We start from the raw sequence: 17,779 nt of genomic DNA on the forward strand, positions 1-17,779 counted from the left end.
CAAGTAAAACACTGGAATGGTAGTTTTGCAATGGAAGAATGTGCAAAGTAGAAATAAAAATAATGGGGTGCAAAGGAGCAAAATAAATAAATAAATTAAATACAGTTGGGAAAGAGGTAGTTGTTTGGGCTAAATTATAGGTGGGCTATGTACAGGTGCAGTAATCTGTGAGCTGCTCTGACAGTTGGTGCTTAAAGCTAGTGAGGGAGATAAGTGTTTCCAGTTTCAGAGATTTTTGTAGTTCGTTCCAGTCATTGGCAGCAGAGAACTGGAAAGAGAGGCGGCCAAAGAATGAATTGGTTTTGGGGGTGACTAGAGAGATATACCTGCTGGAGCGTGTGCTACAGGTGGGAGATGCTATGGTGACCAGCGAGCTGAGATAAGGGGGGACTTTACTTAGCAGGGTCTTGTAGATGACATGGAGCCAGTGGGTTTGGCGACGAGTATGAAGCGAGGGCCAGCCAACGAGAGCGTACAGGTCGCAATGGTGGGTAGTATATGGGGCTTTGATGACAAAACGGATTGCACTGTGATAGACTGCATCCAATTTGTTGAGTAGGGTATTGGAGGCTATTTTGTAAATGACATCGCCAAAGTCGAGGATTGGTAGGATGGTCAGTTTTACAAGGGTATGTTTGGTAGCATGAGTGAAGGATGCTTTGTTGCGAAATAGGAAGCCAATTCTAGATTTTACTTTGTATTGGAGATGTTTGATATGGGTCTGGAAGGAGAGTTTACAGTCTAACCAGACACCTAAGTATTTGTAGTTGTCCACGTATTCTAAGTCAGAGCCGTCCAGAGTAGTGATGTTGGACAGGCGGGTAGGTGCAGGTAGCGATCGGTTGAAGAGCATGCATTTAGTTTTACTTGTATTTAAGAGCAATTGGAGGCCACGGAAGGAGAGTTGTATGGCATTGAAGCTTGCCTGGAGGGTTGTTAACACAGTGTCCAAAGAAGGGCCGGAAGTATACAGAATGGTGTCGTCTGCGTAGAGGTGGATCAGAGACTCACCAGCAGCAAGAGCGACCTCATTGATGTATACAGAGAAGAGAGTCGGTCCAAGAATTGAACCCTGTGGCACCCCCATAGAGACTGCCAGAGGTCCGGACAACAGACCCTCCGATTTGACACACTGAACTCTATCAGAGAAGTAGTTGGTGAACCAGGCGAGGCAATCATTTGAGAAACCAAGGCTGTTGAGTCTGCCGATGAGGATGTGGTGATTGACAGAGTCGAAAGCCTTGGCCAGATCAATGAATACGGCTGCACAGTAATGTTTCTTATCGATGGCGGTTAAGATATCGTTTAGGACCTTGAGCGTGGCTGAGGTGCACCCATGACCAGCTCTGAAACCAGATTGCATAGCAGAGAAGGTATGGTGAGATTCGAAATGGTCGGTAATCTGTTTGTTGACTTGGCTTTCGAAGACCTTAGAAAGGCATGGTAGGATAGATATAGGTCTGTAGCAGTTTGGGTCAAGAGTGTCCCCCCCTTTGAAGAGGGGGATGACGTCAGCTGCTTTCCAATCTTTGGGAATCTCAGACGACACGAAAGAGAGGTTGAACAGGCTAGTAATAGGGGTGGCAACAATTTCGGCAGATAATTTTAGAAAGAAAGGGTCCAGATTGTCTAGCCCGGCTGATTTGTAGGGGTCCAGATTTTGCAGCTCTTTCAGAACATCAGCTGAATGGATTTGGGAGAAGGAGAAATGGGGAAGGCTTGGGCGAGTTGCTGTTGGGGGTGCAGTGCTGTTGACAGGGGTAGGAGTAGCTAGGTGGAAAGCATGGCCAGCAGTAGAAAAATGCTTATTGAAATTTTCAATTATGGTGGATTTATCAGTGGTGACAGTGTTTCCTATCTTCAGTGCAGTGGGCAGCTGGGAGGAGGTGTTCTTATTCTCCATGGACTTTACAGTGTCCCAGAACTTTTTTGAGTTAGTGTTGCAAGAAGCAAATTTCTGCTTGAAAAAGCTAGCCTTGGCTTTTCTAACTGCCTGTGTATAATGGTTTCTAGCTTCCCTGAACAGCTGCATATCACGGGGGCTGTTCGATGCTAATGCAGAACGCCATAGGATGTTTTTGTGTTGGTTAAGGGCAGTCAGGTCTGGGGAGAACCAAGGGCTATATCTGTTCCTGGTTCTAAATTTCTTGAATGGGGCATGTTTATTTAAGATGGTTAGGAAGGCATTTTTTTAAAATATCCAGGCATCCTCTACTGACGGGATGAGGTCAATATCCTTCCAGGATACCCCGGCCAGGTCGATTAGAAAGGCCTGCTCGCTGAAGTGTTTCAGGGAGCGTTTTACAGTGATGAGAGGAGGTCGTTTGACCGCTGACCCATTACGGATACAGGCAATGAGGCAGTGATCGCTGAGATCTTGGTTGAAGACAGCAGAGGTGTATTTAGAGGGGAAGTTGGTTAGGATGATATCTATGAGGGTGCCCGTGTTTAAGGCTTTGGGGAGGTACCTGGTAGGTTCATTGATAATTTGTGTGAGATTGAGGGCATCAAGTTTAGATTGTAGGATGGCTGGGGTGTTAAGCATGTTCCAGTTTAGGTCGCCTAGCAGCACGAGCTCTGAAGATAGATGGGGGGCAATCAGTTCACATATGGTGTCCAGAGCACAGCTGGGGGCAGAGGGTGGTCTATAGCAGGCGGCAACGGTGAGAGACTTGTTTTTAGAGAGGTGGATTTTTAAAAGTAGAAGTTCAAATTGTTTGGGTACAGACCTGGATAGTAGGACAGAACTCTGCAGGCTATCTTTGCAGTAGATTGCAACACCGCCCCCTTTGGCAGTTCTATCTTGTCTGAAAATGTTGTAGTTTGGAATGAAAATGTCTGAATTTTTGGTGGTCTTCCTAAGCCAGGATTCAGACACAGCTAGAACATCCGGGTTGGCAGAGTGTGCTAAAGCAGTGAATAGAACAAACTTAGGGAGGAGGCTTCTAATGTTAACATGCATGAAACCAAGGCTATTACGGTTACAGAAGTCGTCAAAAGAGAGCGCCTGGGGAATAGGAGTGGAGCTAGGCACTGCAGGGCCTGGATTCACCTCTACATCGCCAGAGGAACATAGGAGGAGTAGAATAAGGGTGCGGCTAAAAGCAATAAGAATTGGTCGTCTAGAACGTCTGGAACAGAGAGTAAAAGGAGGTTTCTGGGGGCGATAAAATAGCATCAAGGTATAATGTACAGACAAAGGTAAGGTAGGATGTGAATACAGTGGAGGTAAACCTAGGTATTGAGTGATGAAGAGAGAGATATTGTCTCTAGAAACATCATTGAAACCATCTATCTGTTTCTCTTCTTTGTAAATGTAGTATGTTGCCTATCTATAGGGGAAATTATTGGTGTGTCAAATACATACATTTTTTTTCTAAATATTTGAAAGTAAATGCTATGCTTTTTTCTGTTGTATTTCCTGGTAGGCCTAATAAATATATATTTTTCTGTACATCCACAAAGCATTATGTATCACTGCACCGTAGAATCTAAACTAGTCCTCCTTGGTCAGGGTAATTGAGAAGCCGCCATACTTGTTGTCAAACGACCAGAGAAAACAGAGAAGTCTTGTTTTTTTACCGGGTTTAAATGGTGTCTAATAATATCCCAGTGAGTCAATGAGCAGCATGGGATCTCACGTGTTACATGGCCGTGCTGCAGACAACGCTAGGACTTCAAATAGACGTTCACACAGACGCTCTGCTTCATAAAGCCTCCTCTCCTGGGATGACCTAGACAGGAGTAGCTTGTCAGACTACAGGAAAAGGTCAGAGAAATCAAAGGCTCCAGACATTCATAATAGCAGCGAGCTATTCCTCTTTTCCAAGTAAGAGGGAAGAGCAACCCGTTCATTACATGAAACTAACTCCCCTGTGGCGTGCTCAGTCCTTGTCGTCCCTCCACTCTGCTCTGACTTCTCTCTCCGTACCTTTGTCCGTGACCTCTACCGCGACTTCTCTCTCCATACCTTTGTCTGTGACCTCTGCCGCGACTTCTTCAATCTCTAATAGCTTCCTACTTCTCCTCTAGACTTTGAACAAACAACAGAAGTGGCATGGGGCGGCTTCCGTCCATTCTCTGATAAATCAAATGCTGCTTCATTGCTGCAGATGTGTGCTGAATGGAGGAGCGACCTACAAGCTAAGGGAGGGAGGAGGGGGCCGTCGTAAATCACCTCATAATAGATTATTTAGGAAGTCAATAAATGGAGAGAGGAGAGGACCCCACAACAGGGCCGACGGCCGGACGCACAATAACACTGCAGAAATTATTTGCACTGACTACCCACACATCCAACCCTTACACTCAAACTTACTTGTACACACACACATACACCCACACACACACACACTCAGAACTCGTACACACACAGTCAATGCTGCTGTTCTATTATATACTATTGATTCCACTGCCCACTTTATATTTGTAAATCCAGTCCATTATTACGATGCATACTACCTATTCTATCACTTCTTCCACTTGTTATTTTTGACTTGACTCTTTTCATTGATATTATTGATTCATGTTCTGCATTGTTGAGGGAGCTAGCACCTTTTATACCTGCTGTAAACTGTGTATGTGACATACATTTAGTTTTTATTTTTATTTTTATTTATTGACCTGTGCCTCACTTATCACTTAGCTGTGTCCATCATGGCCTTAGAGGGCAAGGGTCAGCAGGTCATTGTGACTGGCTATTTTCTCTGCTCAGTCAGCACAGGGCTGAATAGACCTTGGCGGATTAATGGTGGGTTGCATTACTGGGTGTTGATGTTGACGGGAGATCAACTGATCTTGAATGTTTATAAAATAGAAAATGAATAGGACTATGATTGTAAGAAAATAGTCATTCTCTGCTTGAGAGTAGGTAAAATGCTACTCTTTGTGGGCCAAGCTGTTTTTATTTCTTGTATGCACACTAATATGAATGTATCACGGATCTCGCTCTCTAGTGATGATGGGGTTTTATATTCACCATAAAATGTCCATCAGTGATGGCAAATGGAACATAAACTGTAGTACCTTCGCTTGCTGAAAAGCTTTGAGAAAATAAATGACTCCAGTAGGTAAACGATTCCAGTAGGTCTACCTTGGCTTATTTTCAATATCTGTCCCCAGATATGCCAAGCTACCTGGGTATGGCAGGAGAAATGTACACAAAGGTAGAACAAACTGAGCAACGCTCTGATAGGCCTGTCACAACAGATGAGCCTGATGCAGATGTATGTCAAACCATGCCTCTGGTTGCATTATCATTCATTATCCCGAGTCTCCTCATACCTCAATATGTGTGCATAGCTAGGCTATACAGAAATACCACAGAATTTCACTCTTATCAAGTTGTATTTGTCTGTCTGATTGGGGTTAGGCTATTTTCCACATACCCACTCATGATATTAGATAGTGGGGAAACACTGGAAATCGTGTTTACTTGAGCTGAATGTGCAGAAAAATAATTAACATCTATTGCCCTAATTTTAGAAATGTAACATAAAAAAAGACAAGCATCAACCATGATGATAACCACTGTGACAAACTTGTATGCATTTTATTTTTTTTCAAAATAGTTTTAGTTTCTGCTACATTTTGGTATATTTTTCTGTAAAAAAACTGCAAATCATAAACTCAACCCCTAAAACATGAACATTATTGGTGGGCTGCTGTTTTCCATGCAGTATTTAATTACACTTGTTCTACTGTTTGGTTCCTCTGGCAGGCTTACTTTCTGTTGGGTAGTGGCATATTTACAGTGGGGTATGAATATAGGCTACGCGTAAATTAAATGGATATCAATAGAGTGCATTATCAACGATAATATTTATTAGGAGCTAATTTCGACCAGAAATGTACTCGCGTAAAATCGTGCATTTGTTGTGCCACGCACAATCTGTCATGCCTGAAGGTCATTTCGGATTTAGTCAGAACTCTCATCTCACGCATATTTAAAAAAATATATTGTCTGATATAGCCTACTGCGATCACCGGTCACATAAATAATCATATTGTTGTGAGATTCCTTTGTTGTGTGAAAGAAGCGGTAATTATCCGTCAGTTGGATGACCATGGACCCCTGTTCTGTCCTCACCTGGCGGCCCCCAGCGAACACACAGTCGGTGAGTGGCGCAGGTTCGGCGACCACTGGCCCCACATCAAGGCGAAGCGCTGCGAGGATAAACACAGCTGGGTCGACCTAACGGAAGAGTCCTGGGTCTCAGTGTCCTCGGCTTCCTGATGGGCCACTTGTCATTACGCCCAGCCGGGGTTCAGCTCACGCGAAGAGAGACTCAATTATCCTGACTGCTACGTCCTGTCCAGGTCACACAGGAACAAACCAGGAATATGGGGGTGTAGGGGAATGTGTACTTATGTGTTTTTCAAAAGCAAAAAAACGTTAATGTGTATAATACATATAATAATGTCATTATTGATGGCATTATTGGTCAGATGTTGTAACATTTGTTTCTATATTGAATAACAATATTCAATATCGGCCTAGGTAAACTTTTCGTGACTTTCTTTGCTTTCAAATTTCTCCATAATCGAACTTTTATCGTTGAATTCATGTAGATCTTTCAATGTAAATGTTATAATTATGTATAGGCCTACTTTACATTATTAGTTATCGAAGAATGTTTTCAAATTATATTATTTTGTAGAAATGTAATGTTAGACATAAAAACTTCGAATCGAAAGTAGCTTATTGTTTTTTCAATGCTCATTTGATAATCAGTTTATCCATGTGTTGAAATGTAGGCTACATCTTAATTTTAAAAGGATGGAAATATGTCGTCCTAGTTCTTCTAACCTATACGGTAAAATGATATCGTCAGTCTTTGGGAAAAAACAATTATTCGCCTCAAAGGAGAGCAGTTCATAGGAGAAACACAAATTCCACGTATTCCTGAATGCCATATGTTCATGCCTCTGTTTTTGGTGTTAGTAGCCTACCCTAAACAGAAATTATACGATCAATTGGTCGCCGGTAAAATGAGTGGAAACATTATTTAACCTTTGATACCTTCACAAGTCATTACAGGCAGGGGTCAACCTCAACCTGCACGCGGGCGTCCTTTTCCTCTACCTTGGGACCCTTCCGCAGCTGCATGCGTTTGAAGAGAAAAATGCAAAGGCCTAATTTAAATGAATAATTACGTTTCCTATTGTATCATGGCATTCTCGACTCCCAGATCCCCAAACAACATGATGTTTTAGCAGGAATTATCCTTGACGTCGAGGCATCCCTCTTAGGACTTCAAATATAGACAGCTCTGCACGGAATGACAATTTCTGTTTTCAGATGTTTACCCTTTTTAGCTAAAAATATCTCACGACTGTCGCATTTAATGTGAGGAGTTATATCCTTTGAGGGGAAATGTTTTTAGTGTTTTCTTCTTGTCTGTGTGGAAGAGATGAGGGGGTATTTTTCTGGGAAGTCAAGTGGTTGGTTGTATGACCATGGTTATTATAAAGCCGTTCCTGCTCTTGATATTGTAGATGCTTGTAAGGTAATATTTTTGTGGGTGCTTATATTTGTCATATTGGCTATTTCACACAGGTACAACACGTTTGTATGCATGTGTGAATTGGAAATGTTTTTTTGTTGCATATCCTGACTACCTGAAACACCCTCATAGAGTGGGATCACAGCCAGGGTCTGCCATTATCAACGGCGATCCTGGAGCAATTAGGGTTAGGGATGCCCTGCGTTGGCCGGGAATCGAACCTTGGTCAATAATAAGTTTGAATCCTTAGGGCAGTATTTTGTCTTCTCATAATTTAATTGTTGCAATGGCACAAATTGATTTATATCTTTGTTTAAACCAATTGACAAATATGTCAGCAAAACTATTTTGTTTTATAGCCTACACATTTTTTACAAATATTATTTTGATAATAAAAATATAAAATGTAAAAAATACTAATAGGTTGCTGAAAAACCCCCACCTACAAATAGCATATACACAGGAAAAATAGTTAGATTTTGTTTCAGAAAAATAAATAAGGTTTGATTTAATAGAATGGGATGGATAGAATGTATTGATTGAGTATCAGATGTTGTTGCTATTGGCAGATTATTTACTAGGTGGCTCAATAGCATGCCCAGTTGTAAGGGGGAAAAAATCTGTTTATGCTATTCAGTTATTTGCCTACACACACACAATTAATGAGTTTGGCCTTTCCATGTGTGTGTTTACTTTTTGAAGTATGAACCTAGACATCTGCCAAATTACTGTGCAACTATGTGTGTGTTTAGCATGATTCCTCTATGCAACACACCATTTCATAATTCTGTAGTTCCAGGTGAGGATGCTGACATTTGAACTGTAGCATATCAGTGCACAACCTAATGTTTAGACAGGTTCCTAGTCCTCTTTCTCACATACACACTGACTTAACACTATCAACCAACTGGGTAAATGCGGCTTGAGAAAACAGAACAATGCAATCAATGAGGCAAGGTCTTTCCTGGCCCTATGATATCACACAGGGATTTGAATGGAGAACTGGGAGAAAGATGCTTTATGAATTAAAAGTAAAGAATTTCATATTTATTTTACAGTTACAGAACAGTCATTCCGCTTCTTTATTGACTTTGAATTGTTTCAAGTCAGTGCCATGGTACAATCTTCTCAGGGCGGCATCTCAAGATGGTTCAAAAATATTTTTTTCTTCTAAAAAACAATTAGGTGTTTCAACACCTATCCAATGAGCTCAACATGCAAATGTCTGGTCTATCTATGGAAGCTTGATTGACTATATAACATATGGCTTTTCTGAAAGCAAAAATGACAAAAAGTGCATCCAACACAAAAAAAAGAATCAATTCCAGTCCGAATATAATGTATCATCCATGTTTTAAGAGAAGGCCCTGGTAAGCTGTTTCATCTGTAAACTGGCTCACTGTCTGCGCCACTCTACCACGCAGGCAAAAAGGTGCCCTCATGTAGAGCTATTGCTGTCAAAGTTCAGAGGTCAAGACAGACCCCTGCTCGGTCTCAGAGGGCCAGTCTGTACTTCCTGCCAAGATACGTTTCCCTTAAATAAATACGGTAGTTTTTGTCTCTCTGAGGGAATGGGGTATCCAGCAACCGGGTGTGCCGCACAACCTCCCAACCTTCTAACCTCCTTGACGTTGCATCAGCCATGAAGACAGAGTTGTGTTGTTGTCCCTCCACTCCTGCGTGTCTCCTTTTCCACAGCACTAGTAGCCGAAGCCCAGGTGTGTGGGCCGTGGCTGCCGGCTACAGCTATACAGTCATTATCTGGGACCGTAGTCATAGTTAGCGGGGGCACTAGTTGTGGAGTACATGTTAGCTGTGGCTGGGTTCATGTGGTGGTGGTACGTGTGTCCTCTGATGCCGGGTAAGGGGTAGGGTGACGGCCGGGTCTTAGCCCCCAGGTAGTGTTCGTAGGATGTGGGGTACTTGTAGGGGTGGTGGTGCAGGGTGTCTTGGGCCAGTGGGTGGCCGTCCGGGATGCGCAGGTCGTGGGGAGGGCTTGGCCGGCCACTGGTGAGGGGGACGGCATGGAGACCTCCTTGGACGGGGAGGGCAGGGCTGAGGACACGTGACATCAGCTGGTGGGCGGGGTCAGCGTGTATCGGCGTGCCATTGGGGTCCCGGTCGTAGTCCCGCCTATTGTCCTCTAAAGTCAACAACAAACAAAAGCAGACAGTCAGAGATAGGCTGACTGTAAAGTAGGCACATTAGCCAATCATTAGCATAACAAAGGCATTTTTATAATTGTGCAATCTACATTGTGAAAGGTACATTTACTGTAGGTGATCTCGGTTCAATATTTTATATGGATATTAACTTATGAAAGATAACATTTACTCGTATTTCAGTTATAGCATTGCTAAATTGAGATTAAATGTGTACTTTGTTCTAAAAGATAACAATTCCTGGATTCAATAACTCTCTCAGTGAAAGTAATGAACTATATTCCTCATCTGAGACAAAGGGAGGGCTACAGACCTTTCTCTGAGCCGTTCTGAAGTGGGGGAGAAGACATTGGATTCCTTGTTCTGGCAAAGGCACTCATAATTGGCAGAGAGCCTGGCCTGTGATTCCTGGGCCTGGAGCAGAGAGAATGGATTTAGTTACACTGACTGTACCTACTCTTTTAATGTGTGTCAGAAATACCAATATCTTAACTATGTAATAAGGTAGAGAAGGCAGATAACAGAGCCACAAGACATAACATGAGTAAATTACATTTACATATGTTTGTGTCACATTTGCTGTAAATAGGCTATTACATATTTCTTATTCACTGGTTCCATTCAGACAATTTGATGCACTTTTGTAAAAATGTATCCAGTTCATTGTCATTGATGAATGGAGTAAATTGAGTTTCAAAGTGTGTGTTCTCTCACCAGTCCTCTGGATCACAGTCCCTGAAGCCTTTTGCGAAAGGATTACTGGCGATTTTTAGCTGCGTTATCTACAAGGAACAGGACAAAGTCAAGTAAACATTCATGTCAAAGTGGAAAGTTCAATAGAACAACACATCATTACGTGACATATACACGATTGTTCCAGGCTTTTGGGTTTGGGCTATGATTAAACACGTGAACGTGTAATATTCATGAAATACATAGTAGCCTAGGCCTCATATACTCGACACGAAAAAATAGAGTGGAACGTATCTCTGACTATGGCGAGATAGATCTACTAACTAGTGAGGCTCAAAGCATTTGCCGTTACGTTGACTTAAAGAACGACACTATAGCGACCCCTTTCTCTTTTTATCGAAACGTAGCTAATGCCAATATATTATAACCAACATGAAGGTAGGCATTTATCAACAAACAAATGGAAAACGTAGTTTTGATAATTGCCTACAGTTTAACAAGTTTTGTGACCTTGACACTGAAATGAAATGCCAGCTGAACATGTCATTTTTAATAATTGATGAGACCAATAGTTTTGCACATCCGTGAATGAAGTTATGTGGTCATGAATATCCGGAATGAGTTGATCAACAAACTTAAAGCCCCTCGGTGCGCGTTGGAGACCCGTTAGAGACCGAGAGGTCAAACAGATAACACAGAGCAGGAAAGACAGAGGAAAAAAAGAGAGTAACTGGACAGCTGTGCAGGGGCATCAGTGCACCTTTCAGGCGCAAAAATATCATGTAAACGAATTATGTTCAGCTATTTGATACAAGAAAAACATTTGTTTAAAGTACACGGGATCAAAGCAAGAATCAGTTGCTCCATACATTTCTTAAATTTGGTTTACATTTAAAGATGGTTCGTTTAATCCTTAATGTGTTTCACATAAATTTAGATTTTTGGTGGACAGTTTTTGTATGTAGCCTAATTTTGTCATAGTGCCATATAGTCGGGTTTACTAGCAGTCATTTGTGCCCTGTTGGAAATATGTAATAGTCAAATCATGCACACATGAATTAAAACATCTAGTATTCGTTTGTCAATCGAATTATTTTTCAGCAAATTATTAGGCTATTACTTACTAGGCTAATACTATGAGTTGTACTTCATTATTATAAATAGAGGCAAACAGGCTGGGTCCACGTATATCGTGCTGTTTAATGCCTTCCGTTTTATAGTTTGCCTTATTCAGTTATACTTTTTAAATAGCCCCATGGTGCAAAAACACTGCATAAAGTTCGTGAGTTTGTGAAAACACAAAAACACACTACAACAAGCATCTATTATAATGCTGTGATTTTATCATATAGGCCTAATGTGTGTTATTATATCTGCATAGCATGTAAAGTGAGATATCCTTACCCTGTGGTTCTGATACGCTGTGACCGCGGTGAACCGTGTTTCCTCAAAAACAAAGGTCTTATAATTCTCCTCGGCATACTTCTCACTGTCTTTGCGTGGGTCCACGTAGACGACGTGGAATCTCGGCTGGTATCTGTGCATTGAGTTCAGAATGATCTGCAGCGGGAGCGGGGAAAATGTTAGGCCTAATGGAATTAAACTGACTTATAAAATTAACTCAAAAGCTCAATGGACATTTGTCGATTGCGATGTCTCTAAAAAAAAAAGTGTTTTCACAATCCCCTGATGGCTAATCAACGCAGGGGTTAGTTAATAAGCACAATTATCTTGAAAGGCAACACATTTTACGCACTAACCATTTTACGCACGATGAAATTGATCAAATTATTACAATTATGATTAAAATTATGTAAAAATCAATCAGATCTATTCATCAGGAATGAGTAACCTGGAAAAAACTATAGGTGTAGGGAAATAAATTTGAAAAAAGTAACTCTGTCCGTGGAAACATTTTGGCACACAAGACAAACGAATGTGCAGGTGCTTTATAAATATAAATATTGTACTCTCTTTCAAGTCATTTGAAAGCAATGGCAAGCAGTGCAAATAAATACTTGTTTTTGTAAACTAAGGTCTTCGTTACAATACTTACATGTCCATTGTCATCCAGTAAATTGTTAGTCAGTTTTAGTTTATCGAATGAGACTATCTGCTTCATCCACTGTGCGCCCTTGGCGGGAGAGTCCGGGTGGTAGTGAACTCTCCCGGGAGTAGCAGGGTCAGCTTTACCCGCCACCAGCCAGGAGGAGCTGTGAAAAGCATACCTAAGTCAGGAAGAAAGGAGCAACATTTTAATTGAGGTTTCATAGACCTACATTCTGTTTTTCAATTGAATTACTTGTCTCGGGCCTATACTTTGAGTTGGATACATGCTCATTGGAACATATGCCATAGCCTATACATTCACTGCAGCGAAAGTAGACTGGCACAAAATATTTTCCAAGAAAAGTATAGATTTGTATCTTGTTCATTTGGTAAATAAAATGTACCTGTATCGTTTGTCGTCGACTGGTAGGAAATCCATTAGCAGCATGTAGTCTGCCATAGGATCCATTCCAAATATTTTCACTTGAAATGTTGGAAACATTCGCCTGACAGAAGAAAACACATGATACGTTTACATCGGTTTTCTTTGACTTGGCTCTATCATTGTCTATGGGTTCATCTGCAAATGTTTGTCACTGGGGTTTACTTGCGTGGGATTTGGGAGATTGTGGCAAATCCCCGTCAGAAAATAAATTATATGCTGTGATATAGTTCGCGATATTATTTTAGATGACACCATTTAGCCTTTTTTCCTTTATCAACAGTCGAAAACATTATCTCACCCGCAGCCACAACAATAGTATTGTTATAGGGTATGCATTTTGCATTAGGCCTATATGTTGTTGCTGTAGGTCTCATGTTATAACACCTTCCAAGGAAGAAGGAGGCCCAGGATTTTCGTTTTTTGTATGAAGTGATTCAATGCATGAATAAACAATGTTAGAGTATGGTTACATTTTTGCAAATTACGCTGAACTTTATTTAACACTGTACAGTGGTTTTCGAAAGTATTCACCCCCTTCACATTTTTCTTATTTTGTTGCCTTACAACCTGAAATTAAAATGTATTTTTGGGGGGTTTGTATAATTTGACTTACACAGCATGCCTACCACTTTGAAGATGCAACATATTATTCATTGCGACACAAACAAGAAATTAGACAAAAAAAAACAGAAAACTTGAGCATGCATAACTATTCACCCCCCACCCCCAAAGCCAATACTTTGTAGAGCCACCTTTTGCAGCAATTACAGCTGCAAGTTTCTTGAGTATGTCTCTATAAGCTTGGCACATCTGGCCACTGGGATTTTAGCCCATTCTACAAAGAAAAACTGCTCCAGCTCCTTCAATTTGGATGGGTTCCACTGGTGTACAACAATCTTTAAGTCATACCACAGATTCTCAATTGGATTGAGGTCTGGGCTTTGACTAAGCCATTCCAAGACATTTAACTGTTTCCCATTCAACCACTCAAGTGTTGCTTTAGCAGTATGCTTAAGGTCATTGTCCTGCTGGAAGGTGAACCTCCATCCCAGTCTCAAATCTCTGGAACACTGAAACAGGTTTCCCTCAAGAATTTCCCTGTATTTATCACCATGCATCATTCTTTCAATTCCGACCAGTTTTCCAGTCCCTTCCGATGAAAAACATCCCCACAGCATGATGCTATCACCACCATGCTTCACTGTGGGGATGGTGTTCTCGGGGTGATGAGAGGTGTTGGGTTTGCCCCAGACACTGTGTTTTCCTTGATGGCCAAAAAGCTACATTTCTGTCTCATCTGACCAGAGTACCTTCTTCCATATGTCTGGGGAGTCTCCCACATGCCTTTTGGCAAACACCAAACCTGTTTGCTTATTTTTTTCTTTAAGCAATGGATTTTTTCTAGACACTCTTCCGTAAAACCCCGCTCTGTGGAATGTACGGTTTAGTGGTCCTATGGACAGATACTCCAATCTCCGCTGTGGAGCTTACCAGCTCCTTCAGGGTTATCTTTGGTGTCTTTGTTGCCTCTCTGATTAACGCCCTTCTTGACTGATCTGTGAGTTTTGGTGGGCGGCCCTTTCTTTATTTTATGTTTTATTTTACCTTTATTTAACTAGGCAAGTCAGTTAAGAACAAATTCTTATTTTCAATGACGGCCTAGGAACAGTGGGTTAACTGCCTGTTCAGGGGCAGAACGACAGATTTTTACCTTGTCAGCTCGGGGGTTTGAACTTGCAACCTTCCGGTTACTAGTTCAACGCTCTAACCACTAGTTGTTGTGGTGCCATATTCTTTCCATTTTTTAATAATGGATTCAATGGTGCTCCGTGGGACGTTTCTGATATTTTTTATAATCCAACCCTGATCTGTACCTCTCCACAACTTTGTCCCTGACCTGTTTTGAGAGCTCCTTGGTCTTCATGGTGCCGCTTGCATGGTGGTGCCCCTTGCTTGGTGGTGTTGTAGACTCTGGGGCCTTTCAGAACAGGTGTATATATAGTGAGATCATGTGACATATCATGTGATCATACTTAAGTAATTATGTGACTTCTGAAGGTAATTGGTTGCACCAGATCTTATTTAGGGGCTTCATAGCAAAGGGGTTGAATACATTGAATACGCACCACTTTTCAGTTTTTTTAGTTTCACTTCACCAATTTGGACTATTTTGTGTATGTCCGTTACATGAAATCCCCCCCCCCCCCCCCCAAATCCATTTAAATGACAGGTTGTAATGCAACAAAATAGCCAAGAACGCCAAGGGGGGTGAATACTTTTGCAAGTCACTTGCATTTCACTTGCATTTCTCTTCTGCCCTTTGATGAATTCTAATCACACACACACGTTGTTGCATCAAGGGACAATTATTTTCCTTCACCCTATCTTTCATAAATTGGCCTACTCTCTCTTTCTCTCTCCCCTCATTGCACACACTTGCAGACGGGGTGGGGTGTCTCATATACCTTAAAACGTTTTTATTGTATGTGAAGTAATCCGCCAAACCAGTGAAAGTGATCCTAAAATCCTTGCTCAATTAACGTCAGTGTCTATTCAATGCTGCAGTTGTGGATAGGTGAGGCTAAAGTAGCTTTTAAAGTGCTCTCCCTCAGATCCTGTGTTGCTCAGTGTCTCTGGAATGACAGATGTTGTTCTGCTGTCACCCTATAACACAGAGCAGGTCAACTGAGCATTCGTAAATGCCATCTCTTATGGACCTCAAATCCTAAAATAAATATTGAACAATAAACGCAGTAATTCATAGTATGGCAAGTGGGCCTAAATTGTCCAGTAGCAATTGCCTACGACATTGCATAAATAATGTCTATGGTCATATAGCGAAATTCACCAATATGTTTTTTGACTGCTATTCATATTTATGCTATCAAATGCTATCAAATATTGTTTTATTGCTCTGTTGCCTACGAGACAGCATGTAAATATCAAGGTTATATTATGAGAGAAAGAAATAGGCATAGGCCTGTAATTTTACTAATACCTGGATTGTTTACAGTAGCAAGTTATTTTAATGCCAAACTTTATAGCTTTTGAAAAGCGCAAAATGTTGCATTTTGATAGGGTATTAAAAGGAAAGGGGTGCATAACCGTAACATATAGCGGTTAGCTATAACTCAAAAGTTGGATATTCGTCAAAATCTTCATGATTGATTTATTGTAACAGGCCAGGTTACTCATTCCTGTCGATTTGGAAATATTTGTCTGTTTTCGCTGCATAACATTTAGAAGTTGTTCATTTGCAGGTTTAGAAGAAGTAACTGCTAAATGCTCACTTTTGTTCATTAAACTGGTAGCATAGCTAGCATACAGAAATCGGTGGTGGTAGTCAGTCGTTTTAACTGTAATACAGTTGATTGGTGATGATGGGGTTGGCATCCATACAAGCATTACTACCTCGAGTTCCATTGACATCTTTACCGCATCTATGCCATTGCCCGAAAAATGCGAATTCTGGAACGTTCTTTATAGCTCTCTATCTGTTTTAACAATCTCATGTATTGTCCCCTACATGCCTTAGTTATGGTGTTATTACTCTGTATAAGATAGGAAAGCACAAGTTTAACCTTTGTGAGGTGGGCCTTTATGTCAAGGAAAGCATGACTCACACAGGGGAAACAGAAGGGCCTTTACGCATACAATTATCCCCTAAAAACGCATGCGTAACTTGTATCAACGCCCTTTCGAATATCGTAATTTTATTCAGTCAGAAATAATAAGCTTTCTCTGCCCACACGTGTAGGCCGTTTTAAATGTTTGCGGTGAAATAGCCTACCCTTCATTGTATCCACTACTCCAAATTAAATAAAAATGCTTAATTTCAGAGAATGTTTAACATAAAAACTGCAGGCACAATATTTGATTCGGTTACAGTCTGACTATAAATGATATTTAACACAACAGGATATTCCTTTAATATGCCTAGTTTTTGAGTGAATATTTTATCTAAATATCACAGTAAAATGAGCTAAGATATGTTTTCAATAGGTCGATAAGCTTGTATATTGCTGCGTAATTTCTATTGCAACATCACACCAACATCAATTTGTAATTGAGTAAATACACACCAACTTTAAATATCTTCTCCCAACGTATCTCGTGATTTAGGCCTACTTTGTGTGTGTAAGCTCTCATGGCATACATTTGAAATAGGAAACTAAATATTTGTTCATAACATGAGCTTATATCTGGAAGCCCAATACAGCCTAACCCAGTGAAGCCTGCATGTCTCATGGTGTAACTTCCACTCACCTTCCAGCCTTAGTAACGATCATCTCCGTTCCCAGATGATTAAATTCATCCCATAAAGCTTTCATCTCCAACTGAACGTTAATGTTGGCCACCTTAGGGTTCTTTTTCACCAGAGACTTGCTGTTTGGTGTGGAACTGGGGGACGACGAGGAACAGTTGGAAGACCCGGTGTCGCTCTGCTGGGCCTGTGCGGGGTTCGACCCCGAGTAGTTGTAGCTGTGTTGAGCGGCCGGGCATGGCTCAAAGTGGGTGTCATGTTGGCTGTAGGGGTCCCCGGGGGACGGAGAGAGATGGTAACTCCCCGGTGCGTTGAGGCTGCTTAGGCTGCTGGTCGTGAAGGCTGCAACATCGCAAAAATGGGACAGCTGCGTCAGCCACGGACTGGATATTGCTGAAATCATTCCAAAAGCTGGATTTTACTATATGCTTTGCACACTGAAAGCAGTTGTAGTCTTGAGTTATTTTTTTCAAAGTCAAACAGCCTTTATAGATTTTCGAATAGTTTTAAAATAGTTTCCGTTTCGTGCGTCTATTAGTATTTTCTGCGCCCATTAATCCTCGCTGTTGCATCCAAATGCTGTAATAAACTACAGCCTAAATCCTAAAATGCCAGTTGCCTTTAGTGAATTCGCTCGCGAACGTTTCTCTCAAAAAGTTAA

At 41.3% G+C, this 17,779-nt stretch overlaps 1 protein-coding gene across 1 annotated transcript; it reads right to left on the reverse strand.

Moving 5' to 3' along the window:
- Positions 1–8,532: 8,532 nt before the first annotated feature.
- On the reverse strand, positions 8,533–17,554 carry LOC100653466 (Tbx1b; the record flags this gene model as incomplete). Its single annotated transcript, NM_001246344.1, is given in 7 exon segments — positions 8,533–9,648; positions 9,981–10,081; positions 10,382–10,449; positions 11,765–11,920; positions 12,417–12,588; positions 12,814–12,915; positions 17,121–17,554. Coding segments are annotated over 7 exon segments (1,386 nt in total). The 3' UTR covers positions 8,533–9,262.
- Between the last annotated feature and the right edge of the window lie 225 nt (positions 17,555–17,779).

Source organism: Oncorhynchus mykiss, chromosome 11 (genome assembly GCF_057628025.1).
Source record: "Oncorhynchus mykiss isolate SJ-2025 chromosome 11, ASM5762802v1, whole genome shotgun sequence".
Classification (NCBI taxonomy): domain Eukaryota; kingdom Metazoa; phylum Chordata; class Actinopteri; order Salmoniformes; family Salmonidae; genus Oncorhynchus; species Oncorhynchus mykiss.